Source organism: Durio zibethinus, chromosome 24 (genome assembly GCF_047325235.1).
Source record: "Durio zibethinus cultivar Kanyao isolate XHJ-2024 chromosome 24, ASM4732523v1, whole genome shotgun sequence".
Lineage (NCBI taxonomy): Eukaryota > Viridiplantae > Streptophyta > Magnoliopsida > Malvales > Malvaceae > Durio > Durio zibethinus.
Window position 1 is genome coordinate 1966528 of NC_143185.1, and position 16732 is coordinate 1983259.

Here is a 16732-nt window from a genome sequence, read left to right on the forward strand (position 1 = left end):
CAAATTAAAACATTAAAAAAACAACACTTGCACCAACATGCAAGAAGTTATTTAAAATATATATATATATATATATATATATATAAGAGAGAGAGAGAGGAGAGATTACTTTATACATTGTAAAATTTTTTAATTTTATATATATTTTTTAAAGATGAAATTAAATATATTTTTTAATTTTACATTCATACAAATTCATCTCTTCATATATATATATATATATATATAATGAGTAAAGGGTTGTAAGACTCTTGGGTAAAGGATAAGGCCCATGATCCTCCTTGACAGTCAAAATCACGGGCAATACTGGCTGGCCTGTTTAATTATTTCCCAGTTTCCCCTGAGGAAAATTGGTGAAACAATTGGGGAGGGCTCTGGTCTAGTCCCGTGACACCCCTCCCCTCTATAAGACAACCTCTTTCTGCTGATCCCTGCTTGCTTTCCATTAAGTCAATAAAGGCAGAAGTTCACGTGCTTGATGATGCTTGAGCTGCGCAATCAATGGTGTTAAATTCATGAGAAAGATAATGGTCACTTTTCCTTTATTTCTTGGTTTTATCTCGATCTGCCACCCTTTGTCGAGGATCGATCCGATAGTGGGCTTAAGCTATATCTAAGAAGTTGAATTTTGTTAGTCTTGAATGCATGATCTTGTCGGGTAGGATACATTTTGTCACAATTGAAAATTAAGTAGTCTATTTGCTCCTTTTGTAAACCTAAGAAGTTGAATTCTGCTTACATAAAAAAAAAAAAAAAAAAAAAAAAAAAGAAGTTGAATTTTGGACCATACTAATAATTACTTGTGCAACTTTATAACTAATAATTTTCTAGTTTGATTGTGATCTTTAAATCTATATTTGAATTTGAATTTTATCTATTATTATTATTATTCAAGTTTATTTAATAGTTATAAATAAATTTGATAATTTTAAATGTAACAAAATGACACGATATAAAATTTTTTAATAAAAATTAAAATATGTATTTCATATTTAATGTATCAATATAAATTATGATATGATAATTTTTATATTTTATATATTTGATACGATAATTACAAAAATAATCATATTTAATTAAGAAGATTGCTTTTATTTTTCCTCCTTTAAAGTATAAGAGAACATGCACTAGTCCCTACATAATAGCATCTTATTTTTATTACCGGTAATATTTTTTTTTGAATAAATATCATCTTAAATATTAATCATAATAAAAGTTATTTAAATTAGAGATAAGTAATTTGTGAGTTCAATCAGTTCGATTTTAAAAAATTAATAACTTAATTAATTTATTCTTGTTTAATAAATAATTAAATCGATCGAAAATTTTTAAATAAATAATTATAACCGAATTGAATTCAATTCGGTTATATAATCAAAATTTTCATCATTTTTTAAATTTTATTATGAATCATTATTTAATTATAAATTTAGTTTAATAAAATTTAAACTCAAATATTATTCAAATTAAATCACTAAAAAATTTAATAATTTTAATAATATTTAAAAAAAATAAAAATATTGATCTTAATTCTTTTATTTTTATTTATTAAAAAATTAATTAATTTAATTACTTTAATTATTAATTTTAAAAATTAAAACCGAATCTAGTTAATTAATTTAACCAATCTAAAAAACTAATTATAATAAAAACTGAATAAATCAAATCATATTTACTTGATTTCAGTCAATTTAATTAGTTCAAACCGATTGTCTCACCCCTAATCTAAATTTTTGGTTAAATAAAGAAAAAAACAAACCCTTTTTAAGTGTATTAAGTCATAAATTCTTCCCTCACTTTATTTTCTTAGTCAAAATTCTGATGATTACTTGTTCCAAACCAATGGCATCAAAGCCAAAAAAAAAAACAATAGGTTCTAGGCTCTATGTTCTATTCTTGAAATGCACGGAGAGTACTCCTTCAAGGCCCATTGCCTCTTAAACATTTTCCTTGATACCTATCAACTTTATTCTTAAATGACCACTTTAATTGAGTACAATAAAAAGTCTTTTATTTTTTTTTTTCAACCCTCAATAATAGCTCCATCACGTCATCCATCTAGTTTCCCCTTTATTTGTAGCCATAGGTTTCATTTTCTTCACTGGTTTCTGTCTTTTTAATTGAATTGTTTGGTAGTATTCAATCATGTAATTGAAATTCTCATTTCAAGAACAAAATGGGTAAACATTTGATCATTTAAAGGTAGATTTGATAATTTTATATATAATAAAAAATTAAAAATAATATAAATTAAAATTTTAATGCATTTAATTAAAAAATAATTATATATTTAATATATAAACATAAATTATAATATAATAATTTTTATATTTTGTATGAAATAAACACTATAAAAATATAATATTACCGGATCTACTGGTATTGCTTTTCTTTTTTTTTTTTTCATGTACCTTGCAGCTCTTTGATTATTAATAATACAAAAAAAACAATAAAAGAAAATCTTGGCCGACCCTTTGTTGAAGTACTATTTTAATGGGATTTTCATTTCCTGGTCTAAACAATAATAAAGCGTTCATAATTAACTTGTTTAACATCCAATGATGGTTGGACAAGTACGTTATAGTACTGTTGTCTGTTACTACTTTCCTTGTGTAACTGTTATCCATCCTTCCGGCATTATGAGAAGTGAAGAAAGGCAGCAGAGTACCCTCTTTGAAAGGGACATTCAAGTTTCACTTACAAATACAACCAGAAAACATTTATAAAAAGGTATGTTTGACCGTGAATCCCATAAAACATACTTGCAAACAAAGGAAAGAAAGGAAAGGAAAAAGCTTCAAGAGGGGGACACAGAAGTTGCAGAAGCAGAAGAAAGAAGGGAAGCAGCAGATGCGTAAACAAAAAAAATAACAACAGCCAGCAGGAATAGAAGAAAACCAAAAGTGGGTCACAACAACACATGTCGGTCTTCAGGCAAAATCCATGTGCCCACATGGCTGTCTGTGAGCTTTGAAAGAAACAAATAAACAAAAAAAAACCCAATTTTTTTATTTTTCATATTTATATATATAGGATTATCATTGAGTTCTAGTTTTTAGTATAGAGTTTGGACAGAGACCAAGAATCAGAAATAGCTCAAACAAGAATAGGAAGTGAAGGTTGTTCCTTTGTTTTTACTGTTTGTTGGTATTTGAGGAGTAAGTTGTGATTTTTAGTTGGGGTTGAGAGATGAAGGAGAAAAGTGAGGGTGGTGGAGTGCGGTATGTAAGAGCAGATCAGATAGATCTGAAGAGCTTGGATGAGCAACTTCAAAGGCATCTTAGTAGAGCATGGACGATGGAGAAGAACAAGAACAGAAAAGAGGAAGGAGAGGAAGGCGTCGGCGGAGGAGGAGGTGGTGGAGAACAGCTAAGGCCAAGCAACACTGTGAGAAGACAAGAGTGGGAGATTGATCCTTCTAAGCTTATCATTAAAGGTGTCATAGCTCGTGGCACTTTTGGTACTGTTCACCGTGGTATTTATGATGTTCAAGATGTTGCTGGTATTGATTTTTTTTTTCTCTCATTTTTTCTGTTAAAGATATGTTCCTGAGAAATTGCTCAAAATGACATTTTTCTTGAAATTGATGTTCACTTGGTTGGTGATTATGAAACTACTATAGATTTCACTCCTTTTTTTGTTTCTCTATTGGTTTCTGTGAAAACCTACTTTGAAACGAACTTTCTATGCATGACAAAGTGTTATACATACATGCCTTATGCACTCAATGTAAAAGCTATCGCTTTAGGCCTTTTTGGTTGGGAGGTTAAACAAAATGAAACTGATAATTTCACAATAGGGCAGTGCTGTTGAATTGTCCATGGCTTGATATGATCAGTGTTCTTCCACTGTGGATGACCGGATATGGGGTTTCTCCATGTTATTAGTACTATCATTTTTATCATAGGGGCTGCCTGAGGTTTGCAGTGGCGGAGTTGAACTTTTAAGGGTTTTTTGTGGCTTAACGTCTTAGGGAATCTAATGTTTTAATGTTTCTAAGTTCTTCAGCTTCTGTTTTGATAATCTTATTACAACTGTACCATTTGTTGGCTGTTAAGAAAATGTAGCTAAAAGGGAAAAGAAACCAGAATTTTGAATCTTCAATTTTAATTAGTTGGTTCTAAGAACAACAACAATTCCAAGGCATACACCTAATACTGGAATGAGTTTTTCCCATCTTGATAGTAAGCAACAAGAAACATCTATCTTTACCATATTTTCTCTCTGCTTCCCCAGACTTTAAGGCTATAAGATGGAAAATGATTTGCTAATGTAGCAAATGATTTCCCATTATGTGAATCTGTTGATTTTCACATAGCAGTTTGTGATCAAAACTTGCGGATCTATCTTCTGAAGATCCGTGATTCACGAGATTTTTTGAGGTGGCAATTAGTTTCACTGCTGCAGTTATTTAAATGATGTTATTCATTTTTCTTACCTTTCATGCGTCCTAATTTATTGCTGATATGCACTCATCTTTTATTTCAACTTTTTGAAGATAAAAGCTATAAAATTAAAAGAGCCCCATTGACATTGTGAACTTGCTTGTTCTGGCTAGCAATAAAGCTGCCAAATGGACCCCATCTCATCTACTAGAAAAATACCACCCGAGTATTTTCAGTGAGCAACATGGACTTAACAGCCGCATTAATGTATGATTAGATTTGGGACCTATAGGTAGCTCTTTGATTGATCATAGATAAAGTTTATTTGGTATTTCTTCCATGATTTTCTGTTGCTTTTCTGTTAAATTGTATGGACACTAGAAAACGATGTTGGATCTTTGCTTTTATATTTTGTAACTCTTTACTTTTTTTTTTTTCTCATTTTTTCCATCATGCTTAGTTAAACTTCTTGACTGGGGACAAGAGGGCCACAGATCAGAGGCTGAAATAGCTTCACTTAGAGCAGATTTTACGCAAGAAGTTGCTATGTGGCATAAGCTTGATCATCCTAATGTAACAAAGGTAATGTTTCTTGTTTTGCATCATATACCTTTTTTGGGTTTCGTCACTCTTTTCCACATCCCTGCAATCAAATTAAAGTAGCCTAGTACAATATGCTGGAAGGACAAGACTGGATCATCATCCTTTCCTCACTTTTGTTTCATCTATGTAAAACTTGCATGTTTAGACTTAGTGCATAAGCTTAGTTATTTTATTTTATCTTGAGGGTTGAAGCAACAAGTTTAGCAAGTTCAGGAACTGTATTTCCGTCAAATACGCTCCATTTACACTTATCCCAATGTAAGATGTTATTATTTCTCTAATTTTACTCATTTAAGAATGTCAACTTGGTAATTAGGATGTTGACAACAGTGTGAGGGTATACTGGATATGTGATATCTGATGTTGACTGGAATAAATAGATTGTAATTTGGGCACTAGTGGTCATTACGGCATCTGAAGCGCGGATGGTTAAGGCCGTAAACAGGGGCCTCGATGTTATATTCGTTGGATGCTTATACTTGTCTTTAATCTGTGTGCTAAATTTTCTTATGCAGTTTATAGGGGCGACGATGGGCTCATCAGAGCTGAACATACAGATGGAAAATGGTCATATTGGCATGCCAAGTAATGTTTGTTGTGTTGTGGTTGAATATTGTCCTGGAGGTGCACTGAAATCTTACCTGATAAAGAATTGGAGAAGGAAGCTGGCCTTTAAAGTAGTTGTTCAATTGGCACTAGATCTTGCACGAGGGTCAAATTCCTGTGCCTTATCTATACTCTATTTTATTCTTTTAAATCTATATGAATGATATTCAACATGTAAATTGTAATTTAAATTAAGTTCCCAGATCATTTGTGTTGACACTGTTGCTTTCTATACTTTTTAGGTTGACCTATCTTCACTCCAAGAAGATTGTCCATAGAGATGTCAAAACAGAAAACATGCTTCTGGACAAGACACGTACTGTGAAAATAGCTGATTTTGGAGTTGCTCGCCTTGAGGCTTCAAATCCTAATGATATGACTGGAGAGACTGGAACACTTGGCTACATGGCACCAGAGGTATACAGCGCTTATATGCTTTCTTTTGGGTTTTGCGGCCTCTCTCTATCTTGCTTGTGAATGGCCTGTTTGGGATTATGGTCTGCCAAGAATTGATAAAGCATTTAGTACTTATGCTTATTTGAATTCATGGACTGAGGGGTTCCTGTAATCAAACTTTTGAAGAATATGCATGCTGCTTACTTTATGGGTTAATTCTTAGAGGTGATATGCTTGGAGTACACCATTTCTGACGAGCATATTTATGTATTTGCTCTGCTGTTGGCATTGTTATAGCAGCCCTAGAAAAGAGATCAGATCTCTGACCTCTTTTTTTCATGTATGATCTAGGCGTTTTCCTACAAAATCATATTAGAAATGCCAGTTAGAAATTCTGACCCTTTGAAGCCTGAGCCTGTCCACCAGAGCCATTTTTTTTTTAGTAGCAAAATTCTGATACCATTGGTCTGGCTTTGTCCCGAAGGGACATATATATCATACATGGCTGCAAGTCAGTTAGTTGAGGCTCATACCTTTTGTTCCTAGAATTAGCAGAAGTATGGTCTTCAGTTGAATTGTGGCAACTACTATCAGTTCTCGGCTTGTTCCAGCAAGCATTTTAGCAGTTTTACAAGGAAGAAAGAAACTATTTAACTTTCCTTTAGGCGTTTGGACTGGAGAGGGGAAAAGAAGAAAAAGAATAGGGGTAGATTTTTGCTACTTCTGTGTGCTCAAAAGTTTCTGTTCTTGTGGAAAGTCATTGATAATTCAGCTTTGGTTAAATGAGATTATATGTTGACTTCTTTCAGCGTCATTTGTATCTAATATATCATCTAACATTGATGAATTGAAATGAGACAGGTCCTTAACGGCAATCCTTACAATAGAAAGTGTGATGTGTATAGTTTTGGTATCTGCTTGTGGGAGATATACTGCTGTGACATGCCATATCCTGATCTCAGCTTCTCAGAAGTGACATCTGCCGTCGTCCGCCAGGTAAACGGATCTATCTCAGATGATATTCTTCGTTGCAAAAACAATAAACTAAGATGATTCTATATGAATTTTACATTAAGTACAGCTCTTGGTAATTCTTTTTGAAGAATTTATATAAGCTAAAATATAGATAATAACATAAACTTTAAACTACAGAATCTGAGGCCAGAGATACCGCGTTGCTGTCCAAGTTCGCTTGCAAATGTAATGAAGCGATGTTGGGATGCCAACCCTGATAAACGGCCAGAGATGGATGAAGTGGTGTCCATGTTAGAGGCCATTGACACATCCAAAGGCGGAGGCATGATCCCGCATGATCAGCCTCAGGGTTGTTTGTGTTTTTGGAGATATCGTGGACCTTGATAGTGTTACCCCCCTTGAATTAAAGATGCTTTCAGGGTAGAGTCCAATTGATTTATATTTAATTTTGGCAATGTAAGAGCTGAAAATACGAAATTGTGGAGTTTACTGACTAAGAAATGCTCCGCAATATCTGCCATTTGAACATATCGTGTAAAGATTTTTCCGTTCAAGAATACCATGTATCTGATCACTGGCCAGTTATATAACAGATTGGCCCACACACTTTTACAGAAGCTTTGATGTGGCATAAGATTCTCAATGGTTATCATCTATCTCATACGAGAAATGCTTTGCCCAATAAATCTTGCGACTGCTTAAAGCCGATGGTAATATGGGAAAATTATGATGACTTTTCTAGTATAACAAGTAAGCCTTTTCTCACTATATGGAGTTGACAGTAATATTTTACAAAAGAAGAGTTCATTTATGTTACTGAAATTTGAATTTCAAATTTGATAAACATGAATTTTTACGGATAATTATATGAACCAATTGCATATTCATAAGGAAATTGTTTATCATATAACAGCTTTTGATCTCCAAAAAAACTCAATTTCATACAATATCATTATCACATTTTGTCATACCCGGATGAAAATGAGAATGTCTCTCTTCTGGGAACCAGTATATTATTCAACTAAAGAACACATTTTCAGCTGAAATACTGCAAGTCTGTCAAATTGAAAGATTACAGAATGAAGTAAACCATATGAAGCGAACTGTCCTATTAAGCTTATTGGAAGTGACAAATATGCAATTCTAAAACTACAAAAAAGTTCTAATCAGCTATCTTATAAGTTGGATTGACTAGATTATCCAGGCCAGAAACCACTTGAATTGACTCTATAACATCACCAATCTTTAGGTCAGCCAAAAAAATCCTGTTTTCTGTCACATAACCAAACATGGCGTACTGACCATCCAAGATATTGGCGTTACTAGGTCTTAGTTCACTCTCTTTCAATAGCCAGAATACCTGGCTTGATGCAGAATTATTCTCAAACTCCCGTTAGGAATTAAAAAAAAGGGAAAGTCAGAGGAAAGAAACATAATAAAAACAAGTGACAGAAGATAAGAGTTAATAAATTCTCACATCTCTGCCATTACCATGGTTCCAAAAGCATTGAAGGGAAGCTTTGTTTGAGTCTTGTATAGACCAAGCTCCTGTCCGAACACAAATAGCCAACTCTTTCGATTTCGATCAAAGCATGGATTTGATTGATACAAGTTTTATTTTGTTTACCACTAAACTCTAATGTGAGAGAAAAGAAAGCTCATATCCAGCGTTGCTACGTAGACAGATGCTTTCTCCCTATCAACCATGATTTCTAATGGTATTGTCCGGGTTTCTCAGTAGTAGGATCCATAAAGCCCTCGGCAGGACCTTCAGGATCTCCAGTTTGAACAACCAACCCATCCGCTGCAGCAAATACGAGAAGATGTAACGCAAGACAGCCAGCAACCTTTGAATATTTTTCCACAAACCATGAAACTAGGAACATAACAAAGCAGAATCAAAAGTTGCCTCTCTGAATTTCTAGGCCATCATAGAAGTGCCTTTGCACCAGGTCAACAAAATTCCCAGCTGTTACCGGGGCATTATACCCATCCAGAACCATATGGAACACACACTCCTCTAGGTTAGGATTGTCCTAGACTTTGACCTTCATATCCACAGCTGCTTTCCCTTCAAAAGAGGCGTATTTCGATATTCTTCAGGTACTTCATATGGGAAGACACCTACCATATCCTCTTCAACACTGCAGAAATCCAATGCCCCAGGAAGATATCAGCTGCAGTCAGTGACAAGGTATCTATGAGAATAGTTGATTTTAATAGGCTTAACTTTTAAGTCCTTCCCAACGTTTATGATGAAAGTATGATACAGTCTTTAAGGCATTATGAGCAGCCCACTGCACCCTGGGAAAACTTCTATGTAAATATTGTTAGTTTTGCATTTTTGGCTGACTTGAGCCTTGCCTGGTGCCGACAGCTGTGGCATGGTTGATATATTCTTATTTGTCATAGCAACTACGCATGCTTGCAGTTGCAGACCTAGAACCATTTTGGTGCAGTTCTTAATTCCTATACCAAAGACAGACACAAGAAGAGGGATTAGATTTGCCACTAGATTATACAAACTTGATACCAACTTCACCACTAGATGACAGGTCAAACACAGCATTTGAGGTAAACTACGTATTTTGGTGCATGTTTTTATTGCTGGTCAAACAATACTTTGATTAAATTTGGTGCATGTTTTCCAACAAATTAAGAACATTTTAGGCAACCTTGAGGAACTGCACTTAGCAATATAGATAGACAAATTGGAATCAAGGCTAACTTCACATAGCCACAACTTAGAAAACCTACCATATACAAGGATTATTTCGGGTTGGTTTTGAAAAGCTGCTGGAAATTAAAACATTATATATTTTCTAATACCCAGTCTTTGTTGGAGGGTTTATAAACTAAGCAGCGAAAAGCTAAATTCAGCAATACGTTTTAAAGATTGAGATACTCACTCTCCAACATATTGAAGTAGCTCCTTCTGTTTAGATGCCACTGCATCTCTATTCCTATCCTCCACAATCTGTTGTAGTTCCTTCATCCCAAATTCCAGCTTGTTGAGCACTTCCACTCCATGGTCCTTCTTTGCTTCAGCTAATCCCGGCATAATTAGAGTTTTCCTTTGCTTGAGGGCTTGAGTTGCTTGCCTCACATTCTAAATTTTATACAAAAGTTAAGGCCTTGGTTATCATGAATGCAATTGCTAAGCCTATCATCAGAAGCATATATAAATATCAAACTGCTAGTTCATATAAAACCAGGGAGTCTTACCCTTTCAACAGAATCAAGTGCTTTGACACCAGAAATCATGAGACTCTCTGATATATTAAAGTGGTCTTTGCACTTCTCTAATAGCTTTATTGTTAATTGGCAGTGCATATCTCAACAATGCTCCAGGGTCCTTTATTGGAGGCCCAGAGATTAAGACAGACAAATCCGGTAATGCAGGACTAGCCGCATAAGCATTAGGAGACCAATTCCTTGTATACCTTTCTTATAATTCAAAGCAATAACATTCACCGCTCATATTGTTTGATTCGAATTCATATAGAACAAAAATGCTAGCCTTTCCCAATGAATCATATCTATCAAATGCTAAACCACCAAAATGTACCATCAAAACCCAAAGCAATAAAAAACATTAATAACAAACAATAAAAAAAAAATGATAATGAAAAACACAACCTGCCCATTTTAAAGCTGACACTGAACATGCTTCTGGGAACTACAATTGAGCAGGAACTCCCTATTCCACCAAGAATTACTCTTCTGAGTCCATAGAAAGCTTCAACCTTTGGTGGGTAGTCTTGGATTAATCCATTTAGAGGCAGCTAAAGAACAGGAACAGTTACAAGAGACAATAGCTGCCACATTAAGAGATGAGAAGAACTGACAAATACTAATATCAAAGAAACGGGCAACGAAACTTTTGGTGTCTTTTTTCAGATGGAGAAAATATAAGGTTGTTAGGTCCAGACAGGAAATAAATAAATGTTAAGCTAACAGCTTTGTGCTGCAATAATATTTCTAGCACAGCTAGTACTAGACTACTGGCTACTGGTATATTTCAAGCATGGGGCTTGAGCAATTGATCTTTGTTATTTCTGAACCGAGTTCTTTGCCCATTCCATTGAGGATTGGCTCCATCATTGGTAGGCTTGTGACCCACCACAGTGAATGATTGTTTGTGTCAAAGGAAAAGAATAACACTGGTTTGCATATAGAAGGATGGAATCAAGGTTCCCTATATCATGAATCTCATTTAACACTCATTTTAAATAAACGGATTAGAGATTCCAAACCAAAACTAACAAATTATAACATTGGAATTTTCGCACTCTAAGAGTAATTATCTTATGAATTAATATTGCTATGACTATAATTACATAGGGAAAGCCATAGAAATTGACAAAAGGGAGGGGTTGGGGGACTAATTACCTTTTTCATGCTCTTAATTTGCAAGCTACCAGAAAGAGAAGGGGGAGGAAGTTGGTCAAAATTCAATTGGATTGATCACCATCACAATCTAAAATTGGAACCAAGTATAGAATAATAAAGGAAGAAAAGGATAATCTTCTCAAAATTCCTAAATCTTTAAAACTTCGTAGTAGTACTGTTATTGCTTTTTTTACTAAAATAATAAAAAAATTTAAACTTTATCATTTTATTTAGATAAATTTTTATATTTTATTATATTCAAATAAACCATTTTTTAAATTTTAATTTATATCCAAATAAATTTTTATCTTTAATATGTACCTAAATAAATTTTTAACATAAAATAATCTTTTGTTTGAAATAAGTGTATACTTAATATAAATCAAAGAATAAAAAATTTACTTAGGTATAAGAAAAAAATAAAAATTTATCTAAATAAAATAATAAAGTTTTGGAATTCTTTTAATATTTTAGGTTTTTTCTTTTAGATTTGAAGAGAAATATACAAATTTTGTTTAAAATAAAAAATAGACATTAACCACTTAATCAAATGCTTGAATACATAAAATTATCGATGTTGAAATGTATAAATGAGCTCAAAGTTTCTAGCAAGATGTGAGAGTTAGAAATGTCAGAAATTGAAAAAAGAAAAAAAAAAAAACAAGAAAGAAAAATTTATTGGCTATTGGCAAATCAAGAGAAAGGAAAAATGTCAAAAATGGATATATTTGACAAGAACTTGTACGAAAGCTCAAAAACCGACTGTCTTTCCCAAAATGTAGGCTGCAATTAAGGGTTTTGCAATATCTGTGTTGTGTAATATTCCAAAACCCAATCCTTTCCCCGTTATTAGGATCTTATCGCTTATCGAATCACAAACATTAACCAACCAATAAAAAAAAAAAAAGGTAAAATTGAAGTCCCAAGTATATTGACATATCCAAATATTAACAAAACACAACGGAAAAGAAAGAATTATAATTGCTTATATCAACATATTTAGCTCAATTTATATAATAATTTTCAAAAAGTTAAGCTCCAATTCTTTTTTTTAATAAAAAATTAAAACAAATGTCGATATTAAAAATATCTCTAATTTATCGATCTATTTATATATATTAATTTAGTTTAGAATCATACTCCTTGTTTAAGTCAACTTTGTTTCAAATATTTATCTTTTTTTTTTTTTTACATATTATATAGATATTGGATACATTCAAAAAGTGAAATTTATTAATTTGTGTCAACGAGGGTTGACAAAAATGATAAGAGATGAGTGCTGATTGTATTAGTATTTAGATTCAAATTCTCTTTTGATTTTTTTTTTTTTATAAGAGATTTGTAAGTATGAAAAATTCTAGGGTGAAAATTCAATGGATCCGTAAATTCTAATTGGGTTGACGATTTATCTTAATTTTAAAGATACGATAATTTCTCTTACTTATAAACTTTTTTTAGATAAAAAAAATTCTATTAATTTGTATATAAATCAATTAATTCATAAACGAGACACTATAGTTATATCAATAAAAGTGTGAAAGCGAGAGGCAAGGCCCTTTTAATGGGTTTGTATTTTCAAAATACGTTAAACTCTTTCTTCAAATTCAAACGTATTAGAGAGAGTTTTTAAAAAATGGGTGATCTTCAAACACTGCTCCTAACACAAAAACTCAGTTTATCTTTCTCCTACCTATAACATTGTTGACAAAGATGATTAATACTATGGATATAGCTATTGAATCTAAGTTAGAGAAAAGATTGATGCTAGAAACATAAAACCAAACCAAGAAAAATTCCTGTCTAAACACAAGGCAAAATTTGAGATTTTAAGTTTTGTCCCCTTTGGAGCTGGCAATGATATCTCTGTTCTTCTCAATGCAAACTTCAGACTGCAGTCTGACTAGAAAGCTGAACCTCTGATGGCTTTCCATCATCTTTGCTCTTTCCAAGGAAGTAGTAGTAACCATATAAACCCAACTGTATAAACCCAAAAATGGCTCCAAGCCCATTGCTAACCTGTAAATATGCATAACCAGATAAATGGGTCAACAAGTTTTTAACCTAATTTGATCATTAGAATCAGATTATTTGTAATTTTTGCTAAGTTTTATTTTACCAGGATGAAGACGTCAAGCTTGATGAGGGCATATATTGTCCAACAGATCCCATTAGCTAAGCCGGCAACTGAGAGCCAGAATGGCATGTACTCGACACTCTTTGTCGTGATGACTTTTTTCTGTTCAACCCAATAAGATCAAAACCAATAGTAATATTTTACAAGTGAGGGTGAAAGGAAAAATGGAGAGAGAGAGAGAGAGAGAGAGAGAGAGAGAGAGAGAGAGAGAGAGAGAGAGAGATTTTACCCAGATGGCAAGAGGTGAGGCGTACATTATGATGTTAAACACATCACATACGACTCCAACAAAAAGATGTCTGTGCCTAAACTTGAAGGCCAACATTGCAATGACAACTATGACTGCTGTGAAAAGTACTTCAATAAGGAGGAAAATGCCTATACGACGCTGAAAATTGTAGAAAGAATTAATTAATAGTATTAGATCAACTAGCTAGATTCAGTTAAACATGGTGCTTTGACTTTCATTGTCTTTTTGATGAGCAAATCAAGAGTGATCAAGACTCAAAATAATCTGATTGGCTATATATATATATATATGTATACATATATATATATAGGCTAATTAATTAACTACATGGCAATGGCAGCAAAAACCCAAAATCTAAAGATCCTCATCCAAATTTTTACCAAATATTGACGGGTATTTGCAATCTAACATATATATTCTCATCCTAAAATTTTACCAATGTTGATGCCTACATTCAATTTATAAATGTCTAGGCCATGATGACAAACAAAAAGAAAAATTGTACTAATAATCATATAAAATTCATATATCTAACCATTATGTTTTTTATGTTATTCATTAGCATATTGAAACTGTTAGGCTAACAGTAATTTAAAATTTAATTTAGTTGAGTTATATAATTATATTTATCATTCATACGGGGATGTGGCAAATTGAAGGAGCTAATTACTAAGAGAATGGTTCATATAGTTCATACCCTTTTGCTCTGATCATTGGCATAAATGAAGTATATGGTTAAGTAGATTAACTCAATGCCAAGGCCAATGCTGTTGATGGTTAAGACCAGAATGTTATCTTTCTTAACAAAAGGGAGACCATAGAACATCCAGAAAAGGCAGTTCAGAACCGTGAACAAGTAAGGATAGGGCTGGAACTCCTCCACCGCCTTCTTCTTATGGATTCGGTAAAATGTTGGCCTGTATTCAACAACAACATCAAATAATAATTATATATTTACCAATTTATGAAAAAAAAATTTACTTGAATTCGTTTAAAAAAAATACTGTTTTCGTTGGATAAAAAGATAAATAATTTTATTAATTAATTAACTAATTAACCAATATCGAATTATAATTAACATGCTAAAAACATCGTCATTCTATGAAGAGATTATAAAAATGTTGGTATTTAATGTTTAATTTATGCAATGTAAGATTAAATAAAAAATAATTAGAAAATCAGAGAGAGTGAGATTACACTGGCGAGAGGAAGAGGCCGAAGGAGATGACATTCCCTGTTTAAAAAATATATATATAAATTAATAATAAGACGAAAAATCCTCAAAAAAAAAAGAAAAAGAAAAACAATTATAAGAAATAAATAAAAACTGAAAAACAAGTAAAAGTAGAATATATCTTCAGTCTTATACTCTATTCTTCACAGATTCATTAACGAAAAAACTTAACGTTATATATGAATAAAAAAATAAAAACTTAAATAAAAATTGAAAACTATCAAATCTTCGTTTATTCAAAAAAAAAGAAAAAAAGAGAAAACGATTATCGAAACAACGATCTTCACCGATCAATGCATCGAAACTTCTGCAAAACTCGAGTAACTCCTCGCTGATATATAAATCAACAAAAAAGAGAAAAAAAAAAAACTCCAAAAAATTCCAATAAAAACAGAAAGCGGAAACAGATCAGAGAGAGATACCAATAATGCCGACGATGTTACGCGCAAGTCCCATCTTTCAAAGCTTTTAGCAGCAAAGAGAGAAAATTTTTTAAGGAAACTGTGAAACTATATGCGTACATTTATATAAAGAGAGGGAGAGATAGAATTGAAGAAGGATTTCTATATGGAACAAAAATAATTATTGAAAAGATATGTTACCTTTTTAAACTAAAATTCCTTTTCTGAAAACGAAAATTATCCATTAATCCTAATTAAATTCTAATTAATCTCTATTTTTTTTAATTTTGTTTTATTTTATTTTTCTTTGTGCATGCATATTGCATGGCGTCGTGGCTTTGGGTAAATGGGGGACAAGTTGAGACGTGGCGTTTCAACTGTCGAGTTGATTGTTGCGGAGGATATTCAATTGGTATCAATTTTCATTGAAATTACGAAGACTGCCATTGTCGGAATACGATACATTGCGAATTACATTGAGAGAAGATTTTGGCTTTCCGAATTTCATTTGACCAATACCTTTTTGCCATGTCAGCATTACTTAATGTTTTGGATTAAAAGCACCGGGTTTAGAATTCTTGTCCCATTGTTAGATTAATTCAACTTCCCAAAAATAATATTTTAAATTAATTCAAATTTTATAAGGTTGTTAATATTATATCAGATAATATTTAATTTTTTTATAAAAAATATGGTATATATTAGTATTAGTTGTTTCGATATATTATTTTAAATTTTTTAGATTAATGTAAATATATTTATAAATATATTTGAATTTATACATTATAATATTATTAAAATAAATATACAATACATTTAAAAATTAAATAAATGAGTTTAAAAGTATAAGAAATAATATCATAAAATTTTTATGATATTTTTAAATACTTAATCTGATCATATGATATTTAAATAAGTATTTTTCATATAAATATTAAGATAAAAATAAATAGATGAAAAAAATTAACTAAGACTTTATGATTGTTAAACTTTATAAAAGATGTATAATTATTTTCTTGAAAAAAAATTGAAATACTCATAAACTTTGGTTTGAAAAAATAAAGTACAAAAAAATTAAAATAAAAAATAAAGAAGCTCAACTTTTAAGAGTTATTTTATCAATTAATTTTATTTTTATTAAGTTAAAAATAATTAAATAAAAAATACAAGTTAAAAATTATAAAACATATTTCACATTCACGTATAGACCGAAACATGTTATTTCACCGAAATTCATAAAAATATGTCAAAACTAATAAAAATAACCGATATTATCTAATACCAAATCCAATATAAAAAATTATCTTTAGATGTACTATATTTTGGTGTAATTAAAGTGTACCAATCGATATGACC

The 16732-nt window shown here is 31.8% G+C and overlaps 2 protein-coding genes and 1 pseudogene across 2 annotated transcripts; 1 reads left to right on the forward strand and 2 right to left on the reverse strand.

Annotated features, from left to right (window-relative positions):
* Positions 1–3040: 3040 nt before the first annotated feature.
* LOC111315928 (serine/threonine-protein kinase 54-like) lies at positions 3041–7569 on the forward strand. Its single transcript, XM_022917951.2, has 6 exons — positions 3041–3502; positions 4846–4967; positions 5504–5700; positions 5837–6011; positions 6852–6986; positions 7143–7569. The coding sequence occupies exons 1-6, from the start codon at positions 3190–3192 to the stop codon at positions 7347–7349; spliced, it is 1149 nt and encodes a 382-aa protein (XP_022773686.2). The 5' UTR covers positions 3041–3189; the 3' UTR covers positions 7350–7569.
* A 538-nt stretch (positions 7570–8107) lies between these two features.
* On the reverse strand, positions 8108–11366 carry LOC111317335 (peptidyl-prolyl cis-trans isomerase, chloroplastic-like; annotated as a pseudogene).
* A 1834-nt stretch (positions 11367–13200) lies between these two features.
* On the reverse strand, positions 13201–15434 carry LOC111315929 (bidirectional sugar transporter SWEET7b-like). The gene is made up of 6 exons (XM_022917952.2): positions 15398–15434; positions 14939–14975; positions 14439–14658; positions 13721–13879; positions 13474–13593; positions 13201–13373 (listed from the first exon to the last, which is right to left on the reverse strand). The coding sequence occupies exons 1-6, from the start codon at positions 15429–15431 to the stop codon at positions 13242–13244; spliced, it is 702 nt and encodes a 233-aa protein (XP_022773687.1). The 5' UTR covers positions 15432–15434; the 3' UTR covers positions 13201–13241.
* Positions 15435–16732: the final 1298 nt, after the last annotated feature.